The sequence below is a fragment of the Taurulus bubalis genome (assembly GCF_910589615.1).
Source record: "Taurulus bubalis genome assembly, chromosome: 6".
Taxonomy (NCBI): Eukaryota; Metazoa; Chordata; class Actinopteri; order Perciformes; family Cottidae; genus Taurulus; species Taurulus bubalis.
The window spans coordinates 481303-506067 of record NC_136594.1 but is presented as its reverse complement, the minus strand read 5'-3'; the positions used below and the strand labels follow the sequence as shown (position 1 = coordinate 506067).

Below are 24765 nucleotides of genomic sequence, written 5' to 3'. Positions count from 1 at the left end.
TAGACCTCGTCCAGTCCTAACTAGACCTGAACCAGGCCTAACTAGACCTGAACCAGTCCTAACTAGACCTCGTCCAGTCCTAACTAGACCTCGTCCAGGCCTAACTAGACCTCGTCCAGTCCTAACTAGACCTCGTCCAGGCCTAACTAGACCTCGTCCCGTCCTAACTAGACCTCGTCCAGTCCTAACTAGACCTCGTCCCGTCCTAACTAGACCTCGTCCAGGCCTAACTAGACCTGAACCAGTCCTAACTAGACCTCGTCCAGGCCTAACTAGACCTCGTCCAGGCCTAACTAGACCTCGTCCAGTCCTAACTAGACCTCGTCCAGGCCTAACTAGACCTCGTCCAGGCCTAACTAGACCTGAACCAGTCCTAACTAGACCTCGTCCAGTCCTAACTAGACCTCGTCCAGTCCTAACTAGACCTCGTCCAGGCCTAACTAGACCTGAACCAGGCCTAACTAGACCTCGTCCAGTCCTAACTAGACCTCGTCCAGGCCTAACTAGACCTGAACCAGGCCTAACTAGACCTCGTCCAGGCCTAACTAGACCTCGTCCAGGCCTAACTAGACCTCGTCCAGTCCTAACTAGACCTCGTCCAGTCCTAACTAGACCTGAACCAGGCCTAACTAGACCTGAACCAGTCCTAACTAGACCTCGTCCAGTCCTAACTAGACCTCGTCCAGGCCTAACTAGACCTCGTCCAGGCCTAACTAGACCTGAACCAGTCCTAACTAGACCTCGTCCAGGCCTAACTAGACCTCGTCCAGTCCTAACTAGACCTCGTCCAGGCCTAACTAGACCTCGTCCCCAGGTCCCTGACATGCGGCAGTGAGCATGCGGGCGCTGCTGATCCTCAGCATGGCGGCGCTGGGCCAGGCGTGCAGCGGCCGGGACAACTGCGCCGCCCACAACGAGTCCAAAGACTACTGCTACTCGGCCCGCCTCCGCAGCACCGTGCTGCAGGGGCTGCCCTTCGGGGGCGTGCCCACCGTGCTCGCCCTGGACTTCATGTGCTTCCTGGTGAGTGGTCTCCACATCGTCATGATATTAACAACGATATTCATAATTATATCAACAACAATGATTTTCAGGATATATCAACAATCATAATATTGACCATTTAAATTATAATAATATTGACAATTTAAATAATACAAATAATGATAATTTAAATTGTAATAATATTCATAATTTAAATTATAACAATATTGATAATAATTATAATATTATTGATAATGTAAATAATAGTTATATTGATGATGATAATAATAATGTATCTACAGATCCTGATCAGGTTCAGACTCTTCCTCTTCCTCCTCCTCCTCTTTCCTCTTCCTCCTCCTCTCTCCTTTTCTTCCTCCTCCTCTTCCTCCTCCTCTCTCCTCCTCTTCCTCCTCCTCTCTCTTCCTCTTCCTCCTCCTCTCTCTTCCTCTTCCTCCTCCTCTCTCTTCCTCTTCCTCCTCCTCTCTCCTCCTCTTCCACCTCATCTCTCCTCCTCTTCCTCTTCCTCCTCCTCTCTCTTTCCTCTTCCTCCTCCTCTCTCCTTTTCTTCCTCCTCCTCTTCCTCCTCCTCTCTCCTCCTCTTCCTCCTCCTCTCTCTTCCTCTTCCTCCTCCTCTCTCCTCCTCTTCCACCTCATCTCTCCTCCTCTTCCTCTTCCTCCTCCTCTCTCTTTCCTCTTCCTCCTCTCTCCTTTTCTTCCTTCTCCTCTCTCCTCCTCTTCCTCCTCCTCTCTTCTCCTCTTCCTCCTCTTCCTCCTCCTCTCTCTTCCTCTTCCTCCTCCTCTCTCCTCCTCTTCCTCCTCCTCTTCCTCCTTCTGTCCGTGACCTTTGACCTCTGCCCCCAGCAAGGTGCTCTCTGACAGGAAGTCCTCCTCTTCCTCTCCTGCAGGTGCTGCTCTTCCTCTTCTCCATCCTCCGTAAGGTGGCGTGGGACTACGGCCGCCTGGCGCTCGTCACGGACGCCGACAGGTAAGCTCCCTCTGACCTCACGCCCATCACAGCCGGTGATGTCACGGGGTCCAGATGTCTGTCTGGTAAACTTCAGCTCCGGTAACGACCAATGAAACGGGCCGCTCACTGCTTCAGGGTCGTGTCGGCCAATCACAGACTCTCATTTCAAGGTGACGAGTGATTCTGCTTTCTGTTTCCGTCCTGAAGACTGAAGAAGCGTCTCAGCGGCCTGGAGGAGCGGGAATAGTATGTCTGGTTTGTCCTCCTCCTCCTCCTCTTCCTCTTCCTCCTCCTCCTCTTCCTCTTCCTCCTCCTCCTCTTCCTCCTCCTCCTCCTCCTCCTCCTCCTCCTCCTCTGGTTGCATTAACAGGGTGCTGCTCTCTGATTGGTGCTTTAACATGACTTCTTCTTTTTATTCACTTCTGTGTGTGTGTGTGTGTGTGTACACATATGTCGATGACGTCACTGTGATGTCACTGTGATGTCACTGTGATGTCACTGTAGCAAAGAGAAAGTTCTCAGGTTTGCTTTTGCAAAGTCATTTTATATTAATGGAATTTTCTAGCAGACTGTTGGACAACTGCCCCAGAGCCCCTCCCCTAGAGGCCCCAGACCACCAGAGCCCCTCCCCTAGAGGCCCCAGACCACCAGAGCCCCTCCCCTAGAGGCCCAGACCACCAGAGCCCCTCCCTAGAGGCCCCAGACCACCAGAGCCCCTCCCCTAGAGGCCCCAGACCACCAGAGCCCCTCCCCTAGAGGCCCCAGACCACCAGAGCCCCTCCCCTAGAGGCCCCAGACCACCAGAGCCCCTCTCTAGAGGCCCCAGACCACCAGAGCCCCTCCCCTAGAGGCCCCAGACCACCAGAGCCCCTCCCCTAGAGGCCCCAGACCACCAGAGCCCCTCCCTAGAGGCCCCAGACCACCAGAGCCCCTCCCCTAGAGGCCCAGAACACCAGAGCCCCTCCCCTAGAGGCCCCAGACCACCAGAGCCCCTCCCCTAGAGGCCCCAGACCACCAGAGCCCCTCCCCTAGAGGCCCAGACCACCAGAGCCCCTCCCCTAGAGGCCCCAGACCACCAGAGCCCCTCTCTAGAGGCCCCAGACCACCAGAGCCCCCCCCCTAGAGGCCCCAGACCACCAGAGCCCCTCCCCTAGAGGCCCCAGACCACCAGAGCCCCTCCCTAGAGGCCCCAGACCACCAGAGCCCCTCTCTAGAGGCCCCAGACCACCAGAGCCCCTCCCCTAGAGGCCCCAGACCACCAGAGCCCCTCCCCTAGAGGCCCAGACCACCAGAGCCCCTCCCTAGAGGCACCAGACCACCAGAGCCCCTCCCCTAGAGGCCCCAGACCACCAGAGCCCCTCCCCTAGAGGCCCAGACCACCAGAGCCCCTCCCCTAGAGGCCCCAGACCACCAGAGCCCCTCTCTAGAGGCCCCAGACCACCAGAGCCCCTCCCCTAGAGGCCCCAGACCACCAGAGCCCCTCCCTAGAGGCCCCAGACCACCAGAGCCCCTCTCTAGAGGCCCCAGACCACCAGAGCCCCCCCCCTAGAGGCCCCAGACCACCAGAGCCCCTCCCCTAGAGGCCCAGACCACCAGAGCCCCTCCCTAGAGGCCCCAGACCACCAGAGCCCCTCCCCTAGAGGCCCCAGACCACCAGAGCCCCTCCCCTAGAGGCCCCAGACCACCAGAGCCCCTCTCTAGAGGCCCCAGACCACCAGAGCCCCTCCCCTAGAGGCCCCAGACCACCAGAGCCCCTCCCCTAGAGGCCCCAGACCACCAGAGCCCCTCCCTAGAGGCCCCAGACCACCAGAGCCCCTCCCCTAGAGGCCCAGAACACCAGAGCCCCTCCCCTAGAGGCCCCAGACCACCAGAGCCCCTCCCCTAGAGGCCCCAGACCACCAGAGCCCCTCCCCTAGAGGCCCAGACCACCAGAGCCCCTCCCCTAGAGGCCCCAGACCACCAGAGCCCCTCCCCTAGAGGCCCCAGACCACCAGAGCCCCTCCCTAGAGGCCCCAGACCACCAGAGCCCCTCTCTAGAGGCCCCAGACCACCAGAGCCCCTCCCCTAGAGGCCCCAGACCACCAGAGCCCCTCCCCTGTGTGTATATAAACAAGTACATAGATTATTTAAAATTACGTCTCATCTCGTGAGAAAAGAGCCTGAAGACGTCAAATCAGTGAATACAAAGTATAAAATAAATACCCACAATTGTACACAATATTGTTTTATGTAGTCATGGTAACGTGATATGTTGCAGCAAAGTCCTGTTTATATTCACACCATCAAGCCCTGAAGCCTTAACCAGGTACCAGCTTACCTCAGGGAGTCCCTGAGGGGTCTGGGGTTCAGGGTCCTGTTGAGGGGTCTGGGGTTCAGGGGTCCGTTGAGGGGTCTGGGGTTCAGGGTCCTGTTGAGGGGTCTGGGGTTCAGGGGTCCGTTGAGGGGTCTGGGGTTCAGGGTCCTGTTGAGGGGTCTGGGGTTCAGGGTCCTGTTGAGGGGTCTGGGGTTCAGGGGTCCGTTGAGGGGTCTGGGGTTCAGGGTCCTGTTGAGGGGTCTGGGGTTCAGGGTCCTGTTGAGGGGTCTGGGGTTCAGGGGCCTGTTGAGGGGTCTGGGGTTCAGGGGTCCTGTTGAGGGGTCTGGGGTTCAGGGGTCCGTTGAGGGGTCTGGGGTTCAGGGGCCTGTTGAGGGGTCTGGGGTTCAGGGGCCTGTTGAGGGGTCTGGGGTTCAGGGGCCTGTTGAGGGGTCTGGGGTTCAGGGGTCCGTTGAGGGGTCTGGGGTTCAGGGGCCTGTTGAGGGGTCTGGGGTTCAGGGGCCTGTTGAGGGGTCAGGGATGACACTGGGGTTGCTAACGGGTGTGATGCTAACGGGTGTGATGCTATCGGGTGTGATGCTATCGGGTGTGATGCTAACACTCATAACTTCTCCCGTGTGTTACCGTTGTCCAGCTGGAGACGGGACCGAGATAACTATGAACCGGTCAACAGGTAACCGCTGTTTGTAGCTCAGTGTGTCGTCAACCCTGTGGCGTGCTAGCTAGCTAGCTAGCTAGCTACTAGCTAGCTAGCTAGTAGCTTACCCACTTAAACAGAAGTCCCGTAAGTCACAGTTGCAGTAAGAATGTAATTCACATTGTTTACGTTTCAGTAAAAAGTATTAAACGTACTTTTCTTTTACTTTGATGGAAACGCCCACTTAGCTGTTAGCAAGTGAGCTAATCAATGAGAATCATGTGCTATGATGTGTATATATATAGCTATCTATCTATATCTATATATATATAACTGTATATATATATATAGATATAGATTGATAGCTATATATCTATCTATCTATATCTATATATATAACTATATATAGAGATATAGATAGATAGCTATATATCTATCTATATCTCTATATATAACTATATATAGAGATATAGATTGATAGCTATATATCTATCTGAAGCGCTTGTTGGTGAACTGACTTTGACGCCAAGTGGACGATTCTCTTTTCTTACGTTTCCAGTTTCTAGTCGTTTTTGTTTCCGGTGCTTTGTGTCAATAAAGTTTGATCTCGGCCTTCACGGAGGCAGGTGGATGTTTGTGTTCACTTCCTGTTAGTCTCAGTCCAATCGGCTTTCAGAGGTCAGAGCGGCTACGTGCTAGCGGCTAACGGCTCAGCTTCCTGTGTGTCCACAGCGTTGCCTCGGCGATGCACTCAGAGACGCCCGACCGCTACGAACGCCTCACCTCCGTGTCCTCCAGCGTGGACTTTGACCAGAGGGACAACGTGAGACCGCTCTGCTCTTCCTCTCTCCTCCTCCTCCTCTCTGTCTCCTCCTCCTCCTCTCTGTCTCCTCCTCTCCTCCTCTCTGTCTCCTCCTCCTCCTCTCTGTCTCCTCCTCTCCTCCTCTCTGTCTCCTCCTCCTCTCTGTCTCCTCCTCTCCTCCTCTCTGTCTCCTCCTCTCCTTCTCTCTGTCTCCTCCTCTCCTCCTCTCTGTCTCCTCCTCCTCTCTGTCTCCTCCTCTCCTCCTCTCTGTCTCCTCTCTTCCTCTCTGTCTCCTCTCCTCCTCCTCTCTGTCTCCTCTCTTCCTCTCTGTCTCCTCTCCTCCTCCTCTCTGTCTCCTCTCTGTCTCCTCTCTGTCTCCTCCTCTCCTCCTCTCTGTCTCCTCCTCCTCTCCTCCTCTCTGTCTCCTCCTCTCCTTCTCTCTGTCTCCTCCTCTCCTCCTCTCTGTCTCCTCCTCTCCTTCTCTCTGTCTCCTCCTCTCCTCCTCCTCTCTGTTACCTCCTCCTCTCTGTCTCCTCTCCTCCTCTCTGTCTCCTCTCCTCCTCTCTGTTACCTCCTCCTCTCTGTCTCCTCTCCTCCTCTCTGTCTCCTCTCCTCCTCCTCTCTGTCTCCTCCTCTTCCTCACTGTCTCCTCCTCTTCCTCACTGTCTCCTCCTCTTCCTCTCTGTCTCCTCTCCTCCTCCTCTCTGTCTCCTCTTCCTCACTGTCTCCTCCTCTTCCTCACTGTCTCCTCCTCTTCCTCTCTGTCTCCTCTCCTCCTCCTCTCTGTCTCCTCTTCCTCACTGTCTCCTCCTCTTCCTCACTGTCTCCTCCTCTTCCTCTCTGTCTCCCCCTCCTCTTCCTCTCTTCCTCACTTCCTCCTCTTCCTCCTCCTGATGATGTGTTTGTACCTGCAGGGTTTCTGCTCGTGGCTGACGGCCATCTTCAGAATAAAGTGAGTACCATCTTCTGTTGTTGTTGTTGTTATTGTTATTATTATAACAATAACAACAATAATATTGATGGTAATATTAAATGAGTTATTACCATCATGGGTGAATTCACTAATGTAGCTTCAGATCCTGATCAGGTTCAGAACTGAGCTGATTTTCCTCCTCCTCCTCCTCCTCTTTTTCCTCTTCTTCCTCTTCCTCCCCCACAGGGACGAGGAGATCCGTGAGAAGTGTGGCGAGGACGCCGTCCACTACTTGTCGTTCCAGCGCCACATCATCGGGCTGCTGGTCGTCGTCGGCGTTCTCTCCGTCGGCATCGTTCTGCCCGTGAACTTCTCTGGAGACCTTCTGGGTGAGAGGAGGTTACTCTGCGCCAATCAGGAGAGAGGAGGTTACTCTGTGCGCCAATCAGGAGAGAGGAGGTTACTCTGTGCCAATCAGGAGAGAGGAGGTTACTCTGTGCCAATCAGGAGAGAGGAGGTTACTCTGTGCCAATCAGGAGAGAGGAGGTTACTCTGTGCCAATCAGGAGAGAGGAGGTTACTCTGTGCGCCAATCAGGAGAGAGGAGGTTACTCTGTGCCAATCAGGAGAGAGGAGGTTACTCTGTGCCAATCAGGAGAGAGGAGGTTACTCTGTGCGCCAATCAGGAGAGAGGAGGTTACTCTGTGCGCCAATCAGGAGAGAGGAGGTTACTCTGTGCCAATCAGGAGAGAGGAGGTTACTCTGTGAGCCTCTGATGACTCAATGGGCTAAAGAGGGTCGATTTAAAGAAGAAATGATATTCATATATATATATATATATATATATATATATATGTGAAGCTATTTCTGTTTACTTTTATTCATGTTTCTTCTTCCAGGATGAGCGTTTGAGTTTTTAAAATCTTTCTTTTGAATATCATAATTTCAGTTTCTAATCTCAGTAAAATATTAAAGCTATATTAAAGATTTAAAATGATTTCTTCATAAAGTCGTTCTGACGCTCTGCTGTGATTGGAAGAGAGAACATTGTCCCGCCTCCCTCCTCCTAGGCTCCGTCGTGCTCTAGGAACTAGATTCAAAGAAAGAAAACACTGCGTGTGTTAGTTTATTATACAGACTGAAAGCTGGTTATGAATATGATATTCCACTGCTGCTCTGTGCCTTTAAACAGCGTTCTTTCCTCATGTCTGATCGATTTTAGTCAGAATTATCAGTAAAGACGCTTTCCTAAGACACGGAGTCCCTGGACCTCCTTCTAAAGAAGGTAACCGCAGTCAGCAGAACCGTCTGTAGGTCTGTAGGGTTGTAGGTTGTCAGTCTGTGGGTCTGTAGGTTGTCAGTTTGTAGGTCTGTAGGTTGTCAGTCTGTGGGTCTGTAGGTTGTCAGTTTGTAGGGTTGTAGGTTGTCAGTTTGTAGGTCTGTTGGTTTGTGGGTTTGTGGGTCTAGAGGTCTGTTGCTCTGTATTTTCAGAGTCTTAATGTTTCTTGATGACTTGTTTGTATTTGTTCTAGAAAACAACGCTTACAGCTTTGGACGCACCACGATAGCCAACCTGAAGTCTGGGTGAGTTCCACTGGAGTCAGAGATCAATAGAGATCATCAGAGATCAATAGAGATCAATAAATGGTAGTCTTGTTCAGGACCAGCATGCTATGGCTGCACACGTCCTTAGAGATCAATAAAATGATTATCAGAGATCAATAGATGATCAATAGAGATCAGTAGAGATCAATATCTGTGTTCTTGTGTTCAGGACCAGTCTGCTGTGGCTGCACACGGTGTTTGCCTTCATGTATCTTCTGTTGACGGTGTACAGCATGAGGAGACACACGTCCAAGATGCACTACAAGGAGGACGACCTGGTGAGCTGCTACGCTACGGGGCTACGCTACGGGGCGACGCTGCGGGGCGACGCTGCGGGGCGACGCTGCGGGGCGACGCTGCGGGGCGACGCTGCGGGGCGACGCTACGGGGGCGACGCTACGGGGGCGACCCTACGGGGGATACGCTACGGGGGCGACCCTACGGGGGCGACCCTACGGGGGCTACGCTACGGGGGCTACGCTACGGGGGCGACCCTACGGGGGCGACGCTACGGGGGCGACGCTACGGGGGCGACGCTACGGGGGCGAACCTAGGGGAGCTACCTACGTGGGCGACCCTACGGGAGCTACCTTATGGGAGCTACCCTACGGGGGCGACCCTACGGGGGCGACCCTACGGGGGCGACCCTAGGGGAGCAACGCTACGGGGATACACTACGGGGGCGACCCTACGGGGGCGACCCTACGGGGGCGACGCTACGGGGGCGACGCTACGGGGGCAACCCTGCGGGGCGACGCTACGGGGGCGACCCTACGGGGGCGACCCTACGGGGGCGACCCTACGGGGGCGACGTTACGGGGGCGACCTTGCGGGGCGACGCTACGGGGCGACGCTACGGGGCGACCCTGCGGGGCGACCCTGCGGGGCGACGCTACGGGGCGACCCTACGGGGGCGACGTTACGGGGGCGACCCTGCGGGGCGACCCTGCGGGGCGACGCTCACACACGGCAACGCTCACACACACAGCAACGCTCACACGGCAACGCTACAGGGCAACACTCATACACACGGCAACACTCACACACACGGCAACGCTCACACGGCAACGCTACAGGGCAACACTCATACACACGGCAACACTCACACACACGGCAACGCTCACAGGGCAACGTAAACAGGAAGTAAACAAACTGCTTGTGTTCTCATCCCTGTTTCTTGACTTGCAGGTGAAGAGAACTTTATTTATTAACGGCATCTCCAAATATGCTGAAGAGACGCAGATCAAACAGCACTTTGAGTGAGTGACACCTCCTCCTCCTGTTGCTCCTCCTCCTTCTCCTGCTGCTCCTTCTTCTTCTCCTCCTCCTACCTCTCCTTCCTCTTCTCCTCCTCCAGCTCCTCCTTCTCCTCCTGCTGCTCCTCCTTCTTCTCCTCCCCCTCCTCCTCCTCCTACCTCTCCTTCCTCTTCTCCTCCTCCTCCTCATACCTCTCCTTCCTCTCCTCCTCCTCCTCTCTTCTGGTCACACTGGTTGAACTGGTTCTCTCGTTCCTCAGACAGGGGTATGAGAACTGCACGGTTCTGGAGGCTCGGATCTGCTACAATGTGGCCAAACTGATGTCTCTGAACGGCGAGAGGTGAGACGGAGAGCCCCAGTGCATGCTGGGAAGCACAACGTTAACCAGCGCGTGTCTTTTACCCACAATGCCGTGTGTCTGTGTTCGTCAGGAAGAAGACGGAGCGCAGTAAGAAGTTCTTCACCGACCTGATGGTGAAGGAACACGTTCCCACCATGATCAACCCCAAACCCTGCGGACACCTCTGCTGCTGCGCCATCACCGGCTGTGAGGAGGTACAGTTTCACCGTAGCCGGTAAAGTTTCACCGTAGTGGTAAAGTTTCACCGTAGCCGGTAAAGTTTCACCGTAGTGGTAAAGTTTCACCATAGTGGTAAAGTTTCACCGTAGCCGGTAGCCACAGAACTGATCTGGTTCGGGAGGGGACCTGGTCTGATGTGTTGCTCTGGGTGAGGGGTGTGTGCCATTAGCCTGTTAGCATGTTAGCATTGGTCCTGCAGGAGGAGGCTGTCAGCTACTACACCAAGACGGAGTCCAAGCTGAAGGAGGAGTACAGGAAGGAGAAGGAGAAGGTCCACACCAAACCGCTGGGCATGGCCTTCGTCACCTTCCAGAACGAGTCCATGACGTCCATGTGAGCTGACGTCGACATCCTCATCACTGAGTCATTGACGAATACTTGACACGCTCTGACCCCGCCTCCTCTCTCCTCCTGCCCCATGTGACTCCACCCCCTCTGTTCACAGTATTTTGAAGGACTTCAACGCCTGTCAGGTTCAGGGTTGCCGGTGTCGCCAGGAGCCGCGCTCCTCTCAGTTCAGCGAGGCGCTTCACGTTTACAACTGGAGCGTCTCGTATGCGCCCGACCCGCAGAACGTCCGCTGGTAAGTCCTCAAGCTCCGCCCGCCCCAAACGCACCAGCAGATACCAGCCAACGCACCCGGCGTGTACTGGATTCAGGGTTCCTACGCTCATGGAGAACCTGGAACAGTCATGAGTTTAAAATGGTTATTTCCAGGCCTGGAAAAGTCCAGTTTAGTCAAAGTCATGTAAATGTGTTATATTCATGTGTTCCATGTGTTCATTTACGCTGAGTCTGAAATAATGAATATGCTTTTAAAAGAAAGACTCAAAATATAAGCAGGAATACATACAGGCATCTATATAAATGTTTATTCTTTTAATCAAACTATTGTCTCATTCATTTGAGTCATTTAAGGTTTACTGTATGCTTTGTGTTCTCATTGTTAGTTTAAATACTACATTTACTCACTTTCTACTGTTTACACCCAGATTTCACTAAATGTTTGTCATGGACATTTGGTTTAAAGTCATGGAAAAGTCGTGAAACCCACTGGTCAGGATGTGTCTGAGCCTGTGTCACTGTGTCACTGTGTTACTGTGTCATTGTGTTACTGTGTCATTGTGTTACTGGGTCACTGTGTTACTGGGTCACTGTGTCACTGTGTCACTGGGTCACTGTGTCACTGGGTCACTGTGTCACTGTGTTACTGTGTCACTGTCACTGTGTCACTGTGTTACTGTGTCACTGTCACTGTGTCACTGTCACTGTGTCATTGTGTCACTGTGTCACTGTGTCACTGTGTTACTGTGTTACTGTGTCACTGTGTCACTGTCACTGTGTTACTGTGTTGCTGTGTCACTGTCACTGTGTTACTGTGTCACTGTGTCACTGTGTCACTGTGTCACTGTGTCACTGTGTCACTGTCACTGTGTTACTGTGTCACTGTGTTACTGTGTCACTGTTACTGTGTCACTGTGTCACTGTCACTGTGTCACTGTGTCACTGTCACTGTGTCACTGTCACTGTGTTACTGTGTTACTGTGTCACTGTTACAGTGTCACTGTGTCACTGTCACTGTGTTACTGTGTCACTGTTACTGTGTCACTGTGTCACTGTCACTGTGTCACTGTGTTACTGTGTCACTGTTACTGTGTCACTGTGTCACTGTCACTGTGTCACTGTGTCACTGTTACTGTGTCACTGTGTTACTGTGTCACTGTTACTGTGTCACTGTGTCACTGTCACTGTGTCACTGTGTCACTGTGTCACTGTTACTGTGTCACTGTGTCACTGTCACTGTGTTACTGTGTCACTGTGTTACTGTGTCACTGTGTCACTGTGTCACTGTGTCACTGTCACTGTGTTACTGTGTCACTGTGTTACTGTGTCACTGTGTCACTGTCACTGTGTCACTGTGTTACTGTGTCACTGTTACTGTGTCACTGTGTCACTGTCACTGTGTCACTGTGTCACTGTCACTGTGTCACTGTGTCACTGTGTTACTGTGTCACTGTGTTGCTGTGTGTCACGGCCCGGCTCAGGCGCCGCAACAAAGTACACTGAAGACGCAGCGTTCCGAGCAAAAACAATGACAATTGTCAAAAAGGCTTTATTTGGGTGCGCACGAGAGCTGGCGACATCTAGCCAATATGACTGTAACAACAGTGACCACCTCATCAACCTCTGATTAGGACACTGCAAGGAGTTTAGAAATGTCAAGGGGCTATGGTCGGTGTAGACCACCACAGGCACCACCCCCGAAGCGATGTAAACATCAAAATGTTTTCGCACCCAAACCAATGCCAGCGCCTCTTTTTCTATTGTGGAATAATTCAGCTGATACGAATTGAACTTCTTCGAAAAGTAACTCACTGGCTTAACAGCACCCAGATCGTCAGCCTGCAGAAGGACAGCTCCCGCGCCCACGTGACTAGCATCCACCTGAAGGGAAAAGGAACGGTCAAACTGCGGGGCTGTCAAAACCGGGGCACTACATAGCAAAGTCTTAACTCTCTCAAAAGCCTGGTGGCAGGCGGGGGACCAGACAAACGGGGTTTTCCCCTTCAGCAAATCAGTGAGTGGCGCTACCACCTCAGAGAAGTTCCTGCAGAACGCCCGGTAGTACCCAACCAGACCCAGGAAACGCATCAGCTCCTTCTTTGTGGCGGGTGCCGGATAACGTTCCACCGCGTGGACTTTCTCCTGCACCACAGAAACCGTTCCCAGGCCGACCACCCGCCCCAAGTACGTCACCGTCGCCCTTGCGAACTCACACTTGGCGAGGTTGATGGTTAGACGTGCCTCCGCCAGGCGTTCGAACGCGCTCTAAATGAGAAGGCCACGTATCCGAAAAGACCACCATATCATCTAGGTAGACCGTACACCCCTCCAAATCTCCCAGAACTTGCGTCATAAGCCTCTGAAACATTGCTGGGGCATTACGCAAGCCGAATGGCATGACCCTGTAGGAGTATAATCCGCTCGGCGTTATAAACGCCGAAATCTCGCGAGCTCGCTCGGACAACGGAACCTGCCAATACCCCTTTAGCAAGTCAAACTTGCTAACAAATTTGGCATGGCCTACCTGGTCAATACAATCCTCCATCCGTGGGAGCGGAAAAGAATCAGGCTTAGTCACTGCGTTCACCATCCGAAAATCGGTACAAAACCGGGGAGTGTTGTCAGGTTTAGGGACCATAATGCAGGGGGATGCCCAACTTGAAGCCGAGGGCTCAGCAATCCCGCACTCCAACATGTACTTAAGTTCAACATCCAGGTGTTTACGTTTCTCAGGGTTAACCCGATAGAACCTCTGCCTAACCGGCTGCGCATCTCCAACGTCTATATCGTGTTCGATGAGGTGCGTCTGAGTAGGAGCATCACCAAACAACTGAGGAAAAGCTCTTAGGACCTCGGCTAGATCTGCCTGCTGCGACGCCGCTAAATGCCCCAGCAGCACAGGCAATCTATCCAACGACTCAGAGTTCTTTAAACGGCCTTGCAGCACCGCCGGATCCAGATCAGGCAACCCATCTTCTACCCCATCCGCCTCGGGCTGAGGGGCATAAACCACAGAGACCCTGCCAACTGACTGCGTCTTCCGTGTACTTTGTTGCGGCGCCTGAGCCGGGCCGTGACATGTGGGGGCTCGTCCGCCGGAGGGGGCCGAGCTTCAGCACCCGTCGGACCGGACACACGACCGTATTATGGCTTTAGCAAATTCACGTGACAAAGCTGAGTGGCCTTCCTGCGTGCCGGAGTGGAAATAATGTAGTTCTGGTCAGAGGTTTGCTTCAGAACCGTAAGTGGACCTGTGAACTTCGCCTGAAACGGTGAGCTCACTATAGGGAGCAAGGCAAGTACTTGGTCACCAGGCCTAAAGACGCGACGGTCATATAAGTGCTTCATCTTGACTTGAGCTACCCCCAGATTCTTCCGAGCTAGTTCTCCAGCAGTGTAAAGCCTACGTCTAAAACTATTGACGTAGTCAACCAAATTCTTAGGAGGCTCAGTCTTTCCAGTTGCGGGATAGGGCAGCCAAGGGACCCCTGACAGTGTGAGCAAACACCAGCTCATTCGGGCTAAACCCAGTGCTCTCCTGTGTCACCTCTCTTTCTGCCAGCATCAACCAAGGTAAACCCTCCTCCCAGTCTCTACCTAACTCCATGCAGTAAGCGCGTAGGAGGGACTTCAATGTTTGATGGAAGCGCTCCAATGCCCCCTGACTCTGCGCATGATAAGCAGAGGCCTGGTTGTGCTGGACACGGAGCTGCTTCAACACCTGTGCAAACATACGGGACGAGAAGTTAGTCCCTTGATCTGACTGGACGACCTTCGGAATGCCAAACACTGAGATGAACTGGGAAAGTGCCTTTACCACTGACCTAGTAGTAATGGTACGCAAAGGGTACGCCGCCGGATAGCGGGTACTCTGGCACATAACGGTCAGAAGATAGACAGCACCCGATTTGGCACGAGGCAAAGGACCCACACAATCAATTATCAAATGCTCAAACGGTTGGCTGACTGGTGGAATAGGGCACAGCGGCACAGGTTTTAACGTTTGGTTCGGTTTGCCAGTCAACTGGCAAATATGGCATGTTTTAATGAACCGGGAGACATCTTTTTTAATAAGAGGCCAGAAGAAGTGCCTCAGAACCCGGTCATATGTCTTCCTCAAACCAGAGTGCCCCGACTCATCATGAGCCACTTTCAACACCGACTCCCGGAGTGCAACCGGCAAAACTATTTGAAACACCGGCTCCCCGACACAACTCTCTCTGTGCCGCACCCACTTCCTCACCAAGACCGAATCCTTAATGAAGTAACCCCCTGTACCGGCTAGCACTTCCGCCTCAGAGCGAACCTGACGAAACAGCCTCTCCAGAGAGGCTGGATTGGAAAAGCCGGGCGCACAGCTAGCGCAGCCTCACCCTGGAATAACTCACATTGGAGGTTTACTCTGTGCAATGGAACCAACAGCACATTCAGATCCATCCCCCGAACCGGAGCAAAATCTCCGGTTTTCGATGCAACGGAAAAGGGAAGAACTCCAGCGAGAATAAACGAGTCAAACGCCCCTGTGTCCCTCAAAATCGTTAATGGCACCGCCACCTCACTTCCCACCATGGACACCACACCTTCACGGATAAACGGCAGGTAGGGCTCCAAACCCACCATACCCGAGTCCTCTACCCGCACGTGAGGACCGGCAGGAGCGACAACCTGACGAACGGGTGCGGCTAACCCTATGCCTTTGGGGCGGAACTGGGAAGCAGTGTTTTTTGGCTGGACCCTCAACAGCGGACAGTCCACTTTCCAGTGGCCTTGTTCACGACAATAATTAACGTGTTCCCCGCCTGGCGGAGGTTACCGCTACCCCTAGCCCTGGGTTCCCCAAACCCGTCTCGGTGCATAAGCACATAATCGTCAGCAAGCGCTGCGGCCGCAGCAGCATCTGTTATTTTGTGTTCACTGATGTACACAGCCACACGTGAGGGAACAGACCTTTTAAACTGCTCCAGGACCATAAGGTCACATAACTGCTTAAAATCCCCCACCTCTGACGCAGCGCACCAACGAGTGAACTGGACAGTCAGATTCCCTGCAAACTCCAGATGACTCTGACCTTCTTCCTTTTCCATGTTCCTGAACCGCTGCCGGTAGGCCTCAGGAACCAATTCATATGCCTTTAACACCGCCCCTTTCACCAAAGAATATTGCTGACTGGCCGCATCAGTCAATGAGGAGTATGCCTCCTGTGCCCTCCCAGTCAGCACGCACTGTAGCATCAGCGTGCGCGCTGAATCCGGCCACTTACGTAATTCAGCCACACGCTCAAACAAAGAAAAAAACAACTCAGGATTTTTTTCAGAAAACGTTGGTACGAGCCTTAAGTTGCCTAAGATGTCAAAGTCATCCCCAGGCTGTTCTGAGGGAGACAACTTCCCCTTTGGCCCAGCAGCAGCCAGCTTCCCCTCTTTAATCAAGTCTAGCCTAGCCTGCTCCACCTCCAACTTTGCGTTTTCCATTTGTTGGTGCATCTTCGCCACAGCCACCTCCTTCTCCAACTGTGCCTGCACCTTAAATCTATCATGGTCCAGCTGCAACAACAATAATTCCTTTTGTTGGGAAAAGGTTAAGCTAGATGTGGCGAGGGGCGGAGCACATACGTCCTCCTGGAGCACAGCTGATGCACCTTCCGTTAACACTTTTTTTTCCTCCAACCCCAACCTCAAAACGGCCTTAACTCTGTCCTTCAACCGTTTATCACCCACGTCAATGCCATAATATTCTGCTATTTTCAGCAGTTGCTCCTTCGTGCAGAGATCCAAATTCTGCTCCGAAGGAGAAGCCACGAAGTGGTCAACACTCTCCATAGCCAAGTGTGTCCGAAACCATCAACGGGAGAAAAATAAATAAATAAATGAATGAAAGCTACCGGTGTGTAGTCCACAGCCAATGACGTATCAGCAGCGCGCCCCTCTAGCTGACTACCTTCCCACCCACTAACTAAAACAATAAACTCAACCCTAGTCTTCATGTGGTTAATGGCGGCGGGTATTTATGCACTGGAGCCCAGTGGCGAGGGAAAGCAACCAGCAACTGGGACTGCCCTGCACCATGGAAGTGCTCCCGAGACGAGACGCTCTAGCCACGGTCCCCACAGCACTACCAAAACAAAAAACAACAAATGACGAAACTCAAAGGAGTAACGCCGCTGTACCTGACAGGGGAGCGCCGCTTCAAACTAAATCAAAATCAGATCACACGGAACAAAAGATCCCGGACGAGCCCCCACATGTCACGGCCCGGCTCAGGCGCCGCAACAAAGTACACGGAAGACTCAGCGTTCCGAGCAAAAAGGCTTTATTTGGGTGCGCACGAGAGCTGGCGACAACGGAGAGCCTGCGGTCGCTATCGAGAGCCCCTTGGCCGGCCCAGAGGCTGAGCTTTATTCCCCCAGGAGCACCGGGCCCAGGTGCGTCTCATCACGCCGTCCTGCAGGAAGCAGAGGGACAGACAAACAGACAGGCAGACAAACAGACAGACAGGTAAGCAGACAGACAGGCAGACAAACAGACAGACAGGTAAGCAGACAGACAGGCAGACAAACAGACAGACAGGTAAGCAGACAGACAGGCAGGGGAGCCGTCACACTGTATCACTGTGTCACTGTGTTACTGTATCACTGTGTTACTGTGTTACTGTATCACTGTATCACTGTGTTACTGTGTCACTGTATCACTGTGTTACTGTGTTACTGTGTTACTGTGTCACTGTATCACTGTATCACTGTATCACTGTGTTACTGTGTTACTGTGTCACTGTGTCACTGTATCACTGTGTTACTGTGTCACTGTGTTACTGTATCACTGTATCACTGTGTTACTGTATCACTGTGTTACTGTGTCACTGTGTCACTGTATCACTGTGTTACTGTGTCACTGTGTTACTGTATCACTGTGTTACTGTATCACTGTGTTACTGTGTCACTGTGTTACTGTGTCACTGTGTTACTGTATCACTGTGTCACTGTGTCACTGTATCACTGTGTTACTGTGTCACTGTATCACTGTGTTACTGTGTCACTGTGTTACTGTATCACTGTGTTACTGTGTCACTGTATCACTGTGTCACTGTGTTACTGTGTCACTGTGTTACTGTGTCACTGTATCACTGTGTCACTGTGTTACTGTGTCACTGTGTTACTGTGTCACTGTATCACTGTATCACTGTGTTACTGTGTCACTGTGTTACTGTGTCACTGTATCACTGTGTCACTGTGTTACTGTGTCACTGTGTTACTGTGTTACTGTGTCACTGTTTTACTGTGTCACTGTGTCACTGTTTTACTGTGTCACTGTGTTACTGTGTCACTGTGTTACTGTGTCACTGTGTCACTGTTTTACTGTGTCACTGTGTTACTGTGTCACTGTGTTACTGTGTTACTGTGTCACTGTTTTACTGTGTCACTGTGTCACTGTTTTACTGTGTCACTGTGTTACTGTGTCACTGTGTTACTGTGTCACTGTGTCACTGTTTTACTGTGTCACTGTGTTACTGTGTCACTGTGTTACTGTGTCACTGTGTCACTGTTTTACTGTGTTACTGTGTTACTGTGTCACTGTGTTACTGTGTCACTGTATCACTGTATCACTGTTACTGTGTTACTGTATCACTGTGTTACTGTGTTACTGTGTCACTGTGTTACTGTATCACTGTGTTACTGTATCACTGTATCACTGTGTTACTGTATCACTGTGTTACTGTATCACTGTGTTACTGTATCACTGTGTTACTGTGTTGCTGTGTCACTGTGTTACTGTATCACTGTATCACTGTGTTACTGTGTTACTGTATCACTGTGTCACTGTGTCACTGTTTTACTGTGTCACTGTGTTACTGTGTCACTGTGTCACTGTTTTACTGTGTCACTGTGTTACTGTGTCACTGTGTCACTGTGTTACTGTGTCACTGTGTTACTGTGTCACTGTGTCACTGTTTTACTGTGTCACTGTGTCACTGTATCACTGTGTTACTGTATCACTGTGTTACTGTGTCACTGTGTCGCTGTGTTACTGTGTCACTGTGTTACTGTATCACTGTATCACTGTGTTACTGTGTCACTGTGTCGCTGTGTTACTGTGTTACTGTGTCACTGTGTTACTGTGTCACTGTATCACTGTATCACTGTTACTGTGTTACTGTATCACTGTGTTACTGTGTTACTGTGTCACTGTGTTACTGTATCACTGTGTTACTGTATCACTGTATCACTGTGTTACTGTATCACTGTGTTACTGTATCACTGTATCACTGTATCACTGTGTTACTGTATCACTGTGTTACTGTATCACTGTGTTACTGTATCACTGTGTTACTGTGTTGCTGTGTCACTGTGTTACTGTATCACTGTATCACTGTGTTACTGTGTTACTGTATCACTGTGTTACTGTGTTACTGTGTTACTGTGTCACTGTGTTACTGTATCACTGTATCACTGTGTTACTCTGTCACTCTGTCACTGTGTTACTGTGTTACTGTGTCACTGTGTTGCTGTGTCACTGTGTTGCTGTGTTACTTCCTGCAGGGAGCACCTGTCGCTGGGTGGGATCTCCTGGTGGATCCGCTGCTTCATCATCAACTGCATCCTCTTCCTCCTGCTCTTCTTCCTCACCACGCCCGCCATCATCATCTCCACCATGGACAAGTTCAACGTCACCAAGCCGGTGGAGTACCTCAACGTAAGCGCCCGGCTCTCGGTGCGGCCCGGCCAGCCAGGCCCGGTGTGCTGATCCCTCTCTGTGTTTGTTGTCTGGACAGAACCCCATCGTCACGCAGTTCTTCCCCACGCTGCTGCTCTGGGCCTTCTCCGCTCTGCTGCCCACCATCGTGTACTACTCGGCCTTCTTCGAGGCGCACTGGACCAGGTAGCTGCTCCTCCAGGGCTCCTGGCTCACGGAGTTCTTATTCACCCACGAATGTCTAAACAGAACCAGGTCCGGGTCAGATCTGTTCCTCAAGTCTCAATCAGTGGAGTCCAGGTCTCGTGTCAACAGCGATGAAACGAGTCCGAGTGGAGAAATGAAATCATCGTAAAACACATCCATCGTTATGTGACCTTGAAACCTTTTGAGCCCAATGGCCGTTTTTCCTTCTGCACCTCTTTCCCCCGTGTTCCAGTAGTCGCATGAACCCTAAATGAGTTCTAATACTCTAATACTCTAACACTTTTATACCATATTGTGATCATAACTATGAACACCCAGCATGATATGAGCAAGATTCCCCAAAATGCCTCCTGGAGCGGTCCCCAAGCTGTATGGTTCAGGGCCTTAACAACAGCCCACATACTAATAAGACACCTTTTTGGAAAGATTGGGACCTAAAGAATCGCAATCCAACAAAGCATTGGCATGTTAGGAAGGAGGTTCAGTCAAAAAACTGTGTCGTTCGGTTCAAAAATGGAAAAATTATGTTTTTGCGAAAGTATTTTCTTTCAGAATCAGAAACCGTTTATTGCCAGGAATGTTTGCACAAACGAGGAATTTAGTTGGGCGGAAGGTGCGTACATTAGACATTAGACATTAGACGAGACAAACAACAATCAACGACAGCAACAGTGCAATGATGTCTAAATCAGATAAGGATAAAGTGCTCAGACAACAGATAACATTAATGTAAGTGCGTGTTAAAGTGACGTGTGTGTTAAAGTTAAAGTTAAGTGTATGTGGCATGAGTGTTTAGATATGAAGTGTGCAGTGGAGTGACCGGTAGGAGGAGAGAAAGGAATAAAAATAAATGGTCCGTGAATAGTCCTGTGATAGTCATTCAGCGGGGAACCCGGCTCTGTTGATGAGCCCGACTGCCGACGGGAAGAAACTGTTAGTGTGGCGTGAGGTCTTAGTCCTGATGGACCTCAGCCTCCTGCCAGAGGGGAGGGACACGAACAGGTTGTGTCCAGGGTGAGAGGGGTCAGCTGTCCTCTTTTGTGTGAAGTCTGTACCTGTCTGAAGTACATTTCCCAAGAACTGCAGACTTTGACCCTGCCTCTGACCCTGCCTCTGACCCTGCCTCTGACCCTGCCTTTGACCCTGCCTCTGACCCTGCCTCTGACCCTGCCTTTGACCCTGCCTCTGACCCTGACTTTGACCCTGCCTTTGACCCTGCCTCTGACCCTGACTTTGACCCTGCCTTTGACCCTGCCTCTGACTCTGACTTTGACCCTGCCTTTGACCCTGCCTCTGACCCTGACTTTGACCCTGCCTCTGACCCTGACTTTGACCCTGCCTCTGACCCTGACTTTGACCCTGCCTCTGACCCTGCCTTTGACCCTGCCTCTGACCCTGCCTCTGACCCTGCCTCTGACCCTGACTTTGACCCTGACTTTGACCCTGACCTGCCCCTCTGTGTCCAGGTCTGGAGAGAACAGGACGACGATGCATAAATGCTACACCTTCCTGATCTTCATGGTTCTGCTGCTGCCGTCTCTTGGACTCAGCAGGTAACACAAGCCGCTCGCTGTACGAGGCCCTCAGTCACCTTTGACCTCTGGCGTCCTCACTGAATCGTCTCTGTTTTCCAGCCTGGATGTTTTCTTCCGCTGGCTCTTTGATAGGAAGTTCCTGGACGACGCCACGGTCAGATTTGAGTGAGTCGTTTTTATTTCATGTTTTATCAGAGACCGTCACATTATCGTTGTCGTTCATATTAAAACAACTCTTCAACATCAGATAAACGTTGTTAGTCATGAAGTGTTGATGTGGTTTCATTTTGAAACCGACAGAATGAGTTCAGTGTGACTGACGGCTCTGCCGTGTCCCCTTCAGGTGCGTCTTCCTGCCGGATAACGGAGCGTTCTTCGTCAACTACGTCATCGCCTCGGCGTTCATCGGGAACGCCATGGACCTGCTGAGGATCCCCGGCCTGCTCATGTACATGATCCGGCTCTGCCTGGCCCGCTCTGCCGCCGACCGCCGCAACGTCAAGAGGGTGAGGCCTCCATGTGGACCAGGTCTCTGCTGGTCTCCATGTGGACCAGGTCTCTGCTGGTCTCCATGTGGACCAGGTCTCCATGTGGACCAGGTCTCTGCTGGTCTCCATGTGGACCAGGTCTCTGCTGGTCTCCATGTGGACCAGGTCTCTGCTGGTCTCCATGTGGACCAAGTCTCTGCTGGTCTCCATGTGGACCAGGTCTCTGCTGGTCTCCATGTGGACCAGGTCTCAGCTGAGACCCTGTCTCTCCTCTGCAGCATCAGGCCTATGAGTTCCAGTTCGGCGCGGCGTACGCCTGGATGATGAACGTCTTCACGGTGGTGATGGCCTACAGCATCACCTGCCCCATCATCGTGCCCTTCGGTCAGTGTCCCTGTACTTATACACACAATATATATGTACTTATACACACAAATATATATGTACTTATACACACAATATATATGTACTTATACACACAATTATATATGTACTTATACACACAATATATATGTACTTATACACACAATATATATGTACTTATACACACAAATATGCATACATATATTGAGTCTTGAGGCTGCTCTCTGCAGGTCTGATGTACATGCTGCTGAAGCACCTGGTGGACAGGTACAACATGTACTACGCTTACCTGCCGTCCAAACTGGACAAGAAGATCCACTCTGGCGCCGTCACCCAGGTGGTGGCGGCGCCCATCCTCTGCCTCTTCTGGCTGCTCTTCTTCTCCACCGTACGCACAGGTAAGCCCCGCCCCCTGCCGGACACGCATCCGCCCCGCCGCCACGTACCGAGACCGAGCCGATCTTCACCGGCACAGAGTGAGGCACGCTAACTGACGCTAGCTGCTAATGTGCCGGCAGGTTTCGAGACGCCGACCTCCATGTTCACTCTGGTGGTCCTGGTCGTCACCATCGTGGTCTGTCTGTCGCACGTCTGCTTCGGACACTTCAAGTACCTCAGTGCTCACAACTACAAGGTACGAGAACCTTCCTGGGTCTTTACCGTCTCCAGAAGCCAAGCGCTCAGTCTCTCTGTGCTTCTGCCTCAGATCGACACCAAGGACAACGAAGTGGACGCCGTGGAGAACGGACGTCCAGCTCGACCCTCGTCCTCCCCCATCACCAAGTCTCAGGTGAGTTGATGGGGCGACTCCTCTGGTTGTATAGAAGTCTATGCTTCATGTGTTAAAGCTGCATTCTCTCTCCTGGCCACCAGGGGGTGACTCCTCTGGTTGTATAGAAGTCTATATAAATGACTCTACTTCTCTTGATGTATTCCCTCAGTAAACATTGTAAACATGAGTTTATGTCTCAATCTCTAGTTTCAAGTCTTCTTCAATACAGCATGATGTTCATTTAGTAAATTATGGTCATTTAGAGTCAAACAGACCATAATACAGGGGACGCTTTAGGGCGGGGCTACGAGGTGATTGACAGGTCTCTACGTCACCCCTCCTTAGTGCACATATGGTCACTTCCTGTTTAATGGTTGATAAGAAGGTGAAGAAAGAAGAAGATGGTGACGGACAGAGCCTGAGGCTTCAGAGCGTCTCCTGCTGGTTCGGTTAGTGACCCCGTGGTTGTTCTCTTGTGTTCTGCAGCAGCAGCAGATGTACATCGCTCAGGTCCTGCAGGACCCAAACTCGGAAGAGCCGGTCGGCGTCGGCGGCGGTAGCGGTAGCGGTGGCGGCGGCGAGGACCGAGGATCGTCCCGGGACGAGGAGTTGCTGAACGGAGGGAACGCCATCAACGAGGCGGATTTTCAGTCGGGGGAGGACAGTCTGATTGCCAACGAGGTCCACCAGTAGCTGGGGGTGGAGCTACAGGGAGGGGGCGGAGCTAGCTGAGGGTCCATACCCACACAACAGTTAGAGAATAAAGCTACAGGAGAATATCACACACACTGACTGTTAGCTCCTCCCCCTCCTAGCTCGAAGACTTGACCCTGACCTTTGACCCCGGCGCCAGTCCTGTGTGATGACATCAGACCGTCTCCACAGGAAGTCACTGTACATAACCACAAAGCCAAACGTTTGTATTTTCATTCTTTTCTTTTGTTTTCTCTGGGTTTTTGGGGGCGGGGTTTAAAAGTTCGTGCCTCGGCTGGTTTTTCATTTTCGTTTCGCACTCGTGTCTTGACTCCTGATCCCACCGCAGGGCGCCGGGACTCGACCTGCGAGGGTCAGAGCTGATGCTGACTCTCTTCCGTCACCGCCACCATCATCATCATCACCGCCACCACCATCATCATCACCGCCACCACCATCATCATCACCGCCACCATCATCACCATCATCGTCATCGGAGTGCTCAACTAGCCGCTCAGCTCTCGTAGTGGAAGAAGCCCCGTCTGCTAGGGGTTCCGTCTGGTCTCATCCATGCCGCTCCGCCAGCAGAAGTCCAGATGCTGGAGCTCACGCATGAAGCTATCAGGACCTGTGTGTGTGTGTGTGTGTGTGTGTGTGTGTGTGTGTGTGTGTGTGTGTGTGTGTGTGTGTGTGTGTGTGTGTGTGTGTGGACACAGCTGGACTATGAAAGCTGTGGCCACCAGGACGTCGGTGGCCACACGCCGGAGAACCTGCAGCGTTCTGTGTCCAGGTGACGTTTTGTTTTTTCTAGTTTCCTCTTCACCTGCGGCGGGGCCTCTGGGGGCGGGGCCTCTGGGGGCGGGGCCCTGAGTGCCAGGCCCTTCGGCTCCGATGTTTGCACACGAGACTGAAAGTGTATCTGAAGGCTCAGCAGCAACCAGAAGCTGAGCTGTAAAGGGACGGCGCTACGGGAGCCCAGAGAGGACAAACCCTTTTTAAACGAGTCCTCAGAGATGAAGCTGATCAATACGTTGGAGGTTATTGATCCGCTCCCGAGAGCTTCTGGGTCAGAGGTCGTGAGCTGAAGGTCGAGAGCTGCTGCGTTCGAAAGGTTTTTAATAACCGGACGCTGCTTTTGGCTTTTCTTAGTTTTTAGTTTTTTTTTTAATCGCTGCTGAAGTCGTAAAAAGACGGATAAGAGTGAAAACGTGTAAAATAATAAAATGTGTAAATAGCCGTCGTCCTCTTTAATTTATGGTATTTATTTCTACTGCAGGTCGTCTTTGTGTTACTGATCAATAAACTTGGCTTTCATCCGTCACGCTGTCCTGTGTTTGTGGGCGGGGCCCCGTTAGCATGTTAGCATGTAGCATGTAATCAAAGAGCCAGACTTTGAGT

General features: G+C 52.0%; 1 protein-coding gene across 2 annotated transcripts; it reads left to right on the top strand.

The window, feature by feature from the left end:
• Positions 1-837: 837 nt before the first annotated feature.
• LOC306738311 (CSC1-like protein 2) lies at positions 838-24643 on the top strand (the record flags this gene model as incomplete). Of its 2 annotated transcripts, XM_079220147.1 has the most annotated exons (25): positions 838-1023; positions 1893-1972; positions 2162-2200; positions 5635-5725; positions 6619-6656; positions 6864-7006; positions 7839-7901; positions 8149-8200; positions 8391-8499; positions 9410-9480; positions 9738-9818; positions 9910-10033; positions 10258-10391; positions 10504-10641; positions 19156-19309; positions 19389-19495; positions 20983-21069; positions 21151-21216; positions 21395-21557; positions 21818-21923; positions 22133-22300; positions 22421-22536; positions 22609-22692; positions 23161-23590; positions 23717-24643. In XM_079220147.1, 24 exons carry the CDS (start codon positions 838-840, stop codon positions 23365-23367), a joined length of 2607 nt encoding a protein of 868 aa, XP_079076273.1. In that variant the 3' UTR covers positions 23368-23590; positions 23717-24643. The 2 variants fall into 2 exon arrangements, with proteins under 2 accessions (XP_079076273.1, XP_079076274.1); XM_079220148.1 differs by lacking the exons at positions 838-1023; positions 1893-1972; positions 2162-2200; ... (9 more) ...; positions 10258-10391; positions 10504-10641 and adding an exon at positions 17177-17188.
• Positions 24644-24765: the final 122 nt, after the last annotated feature.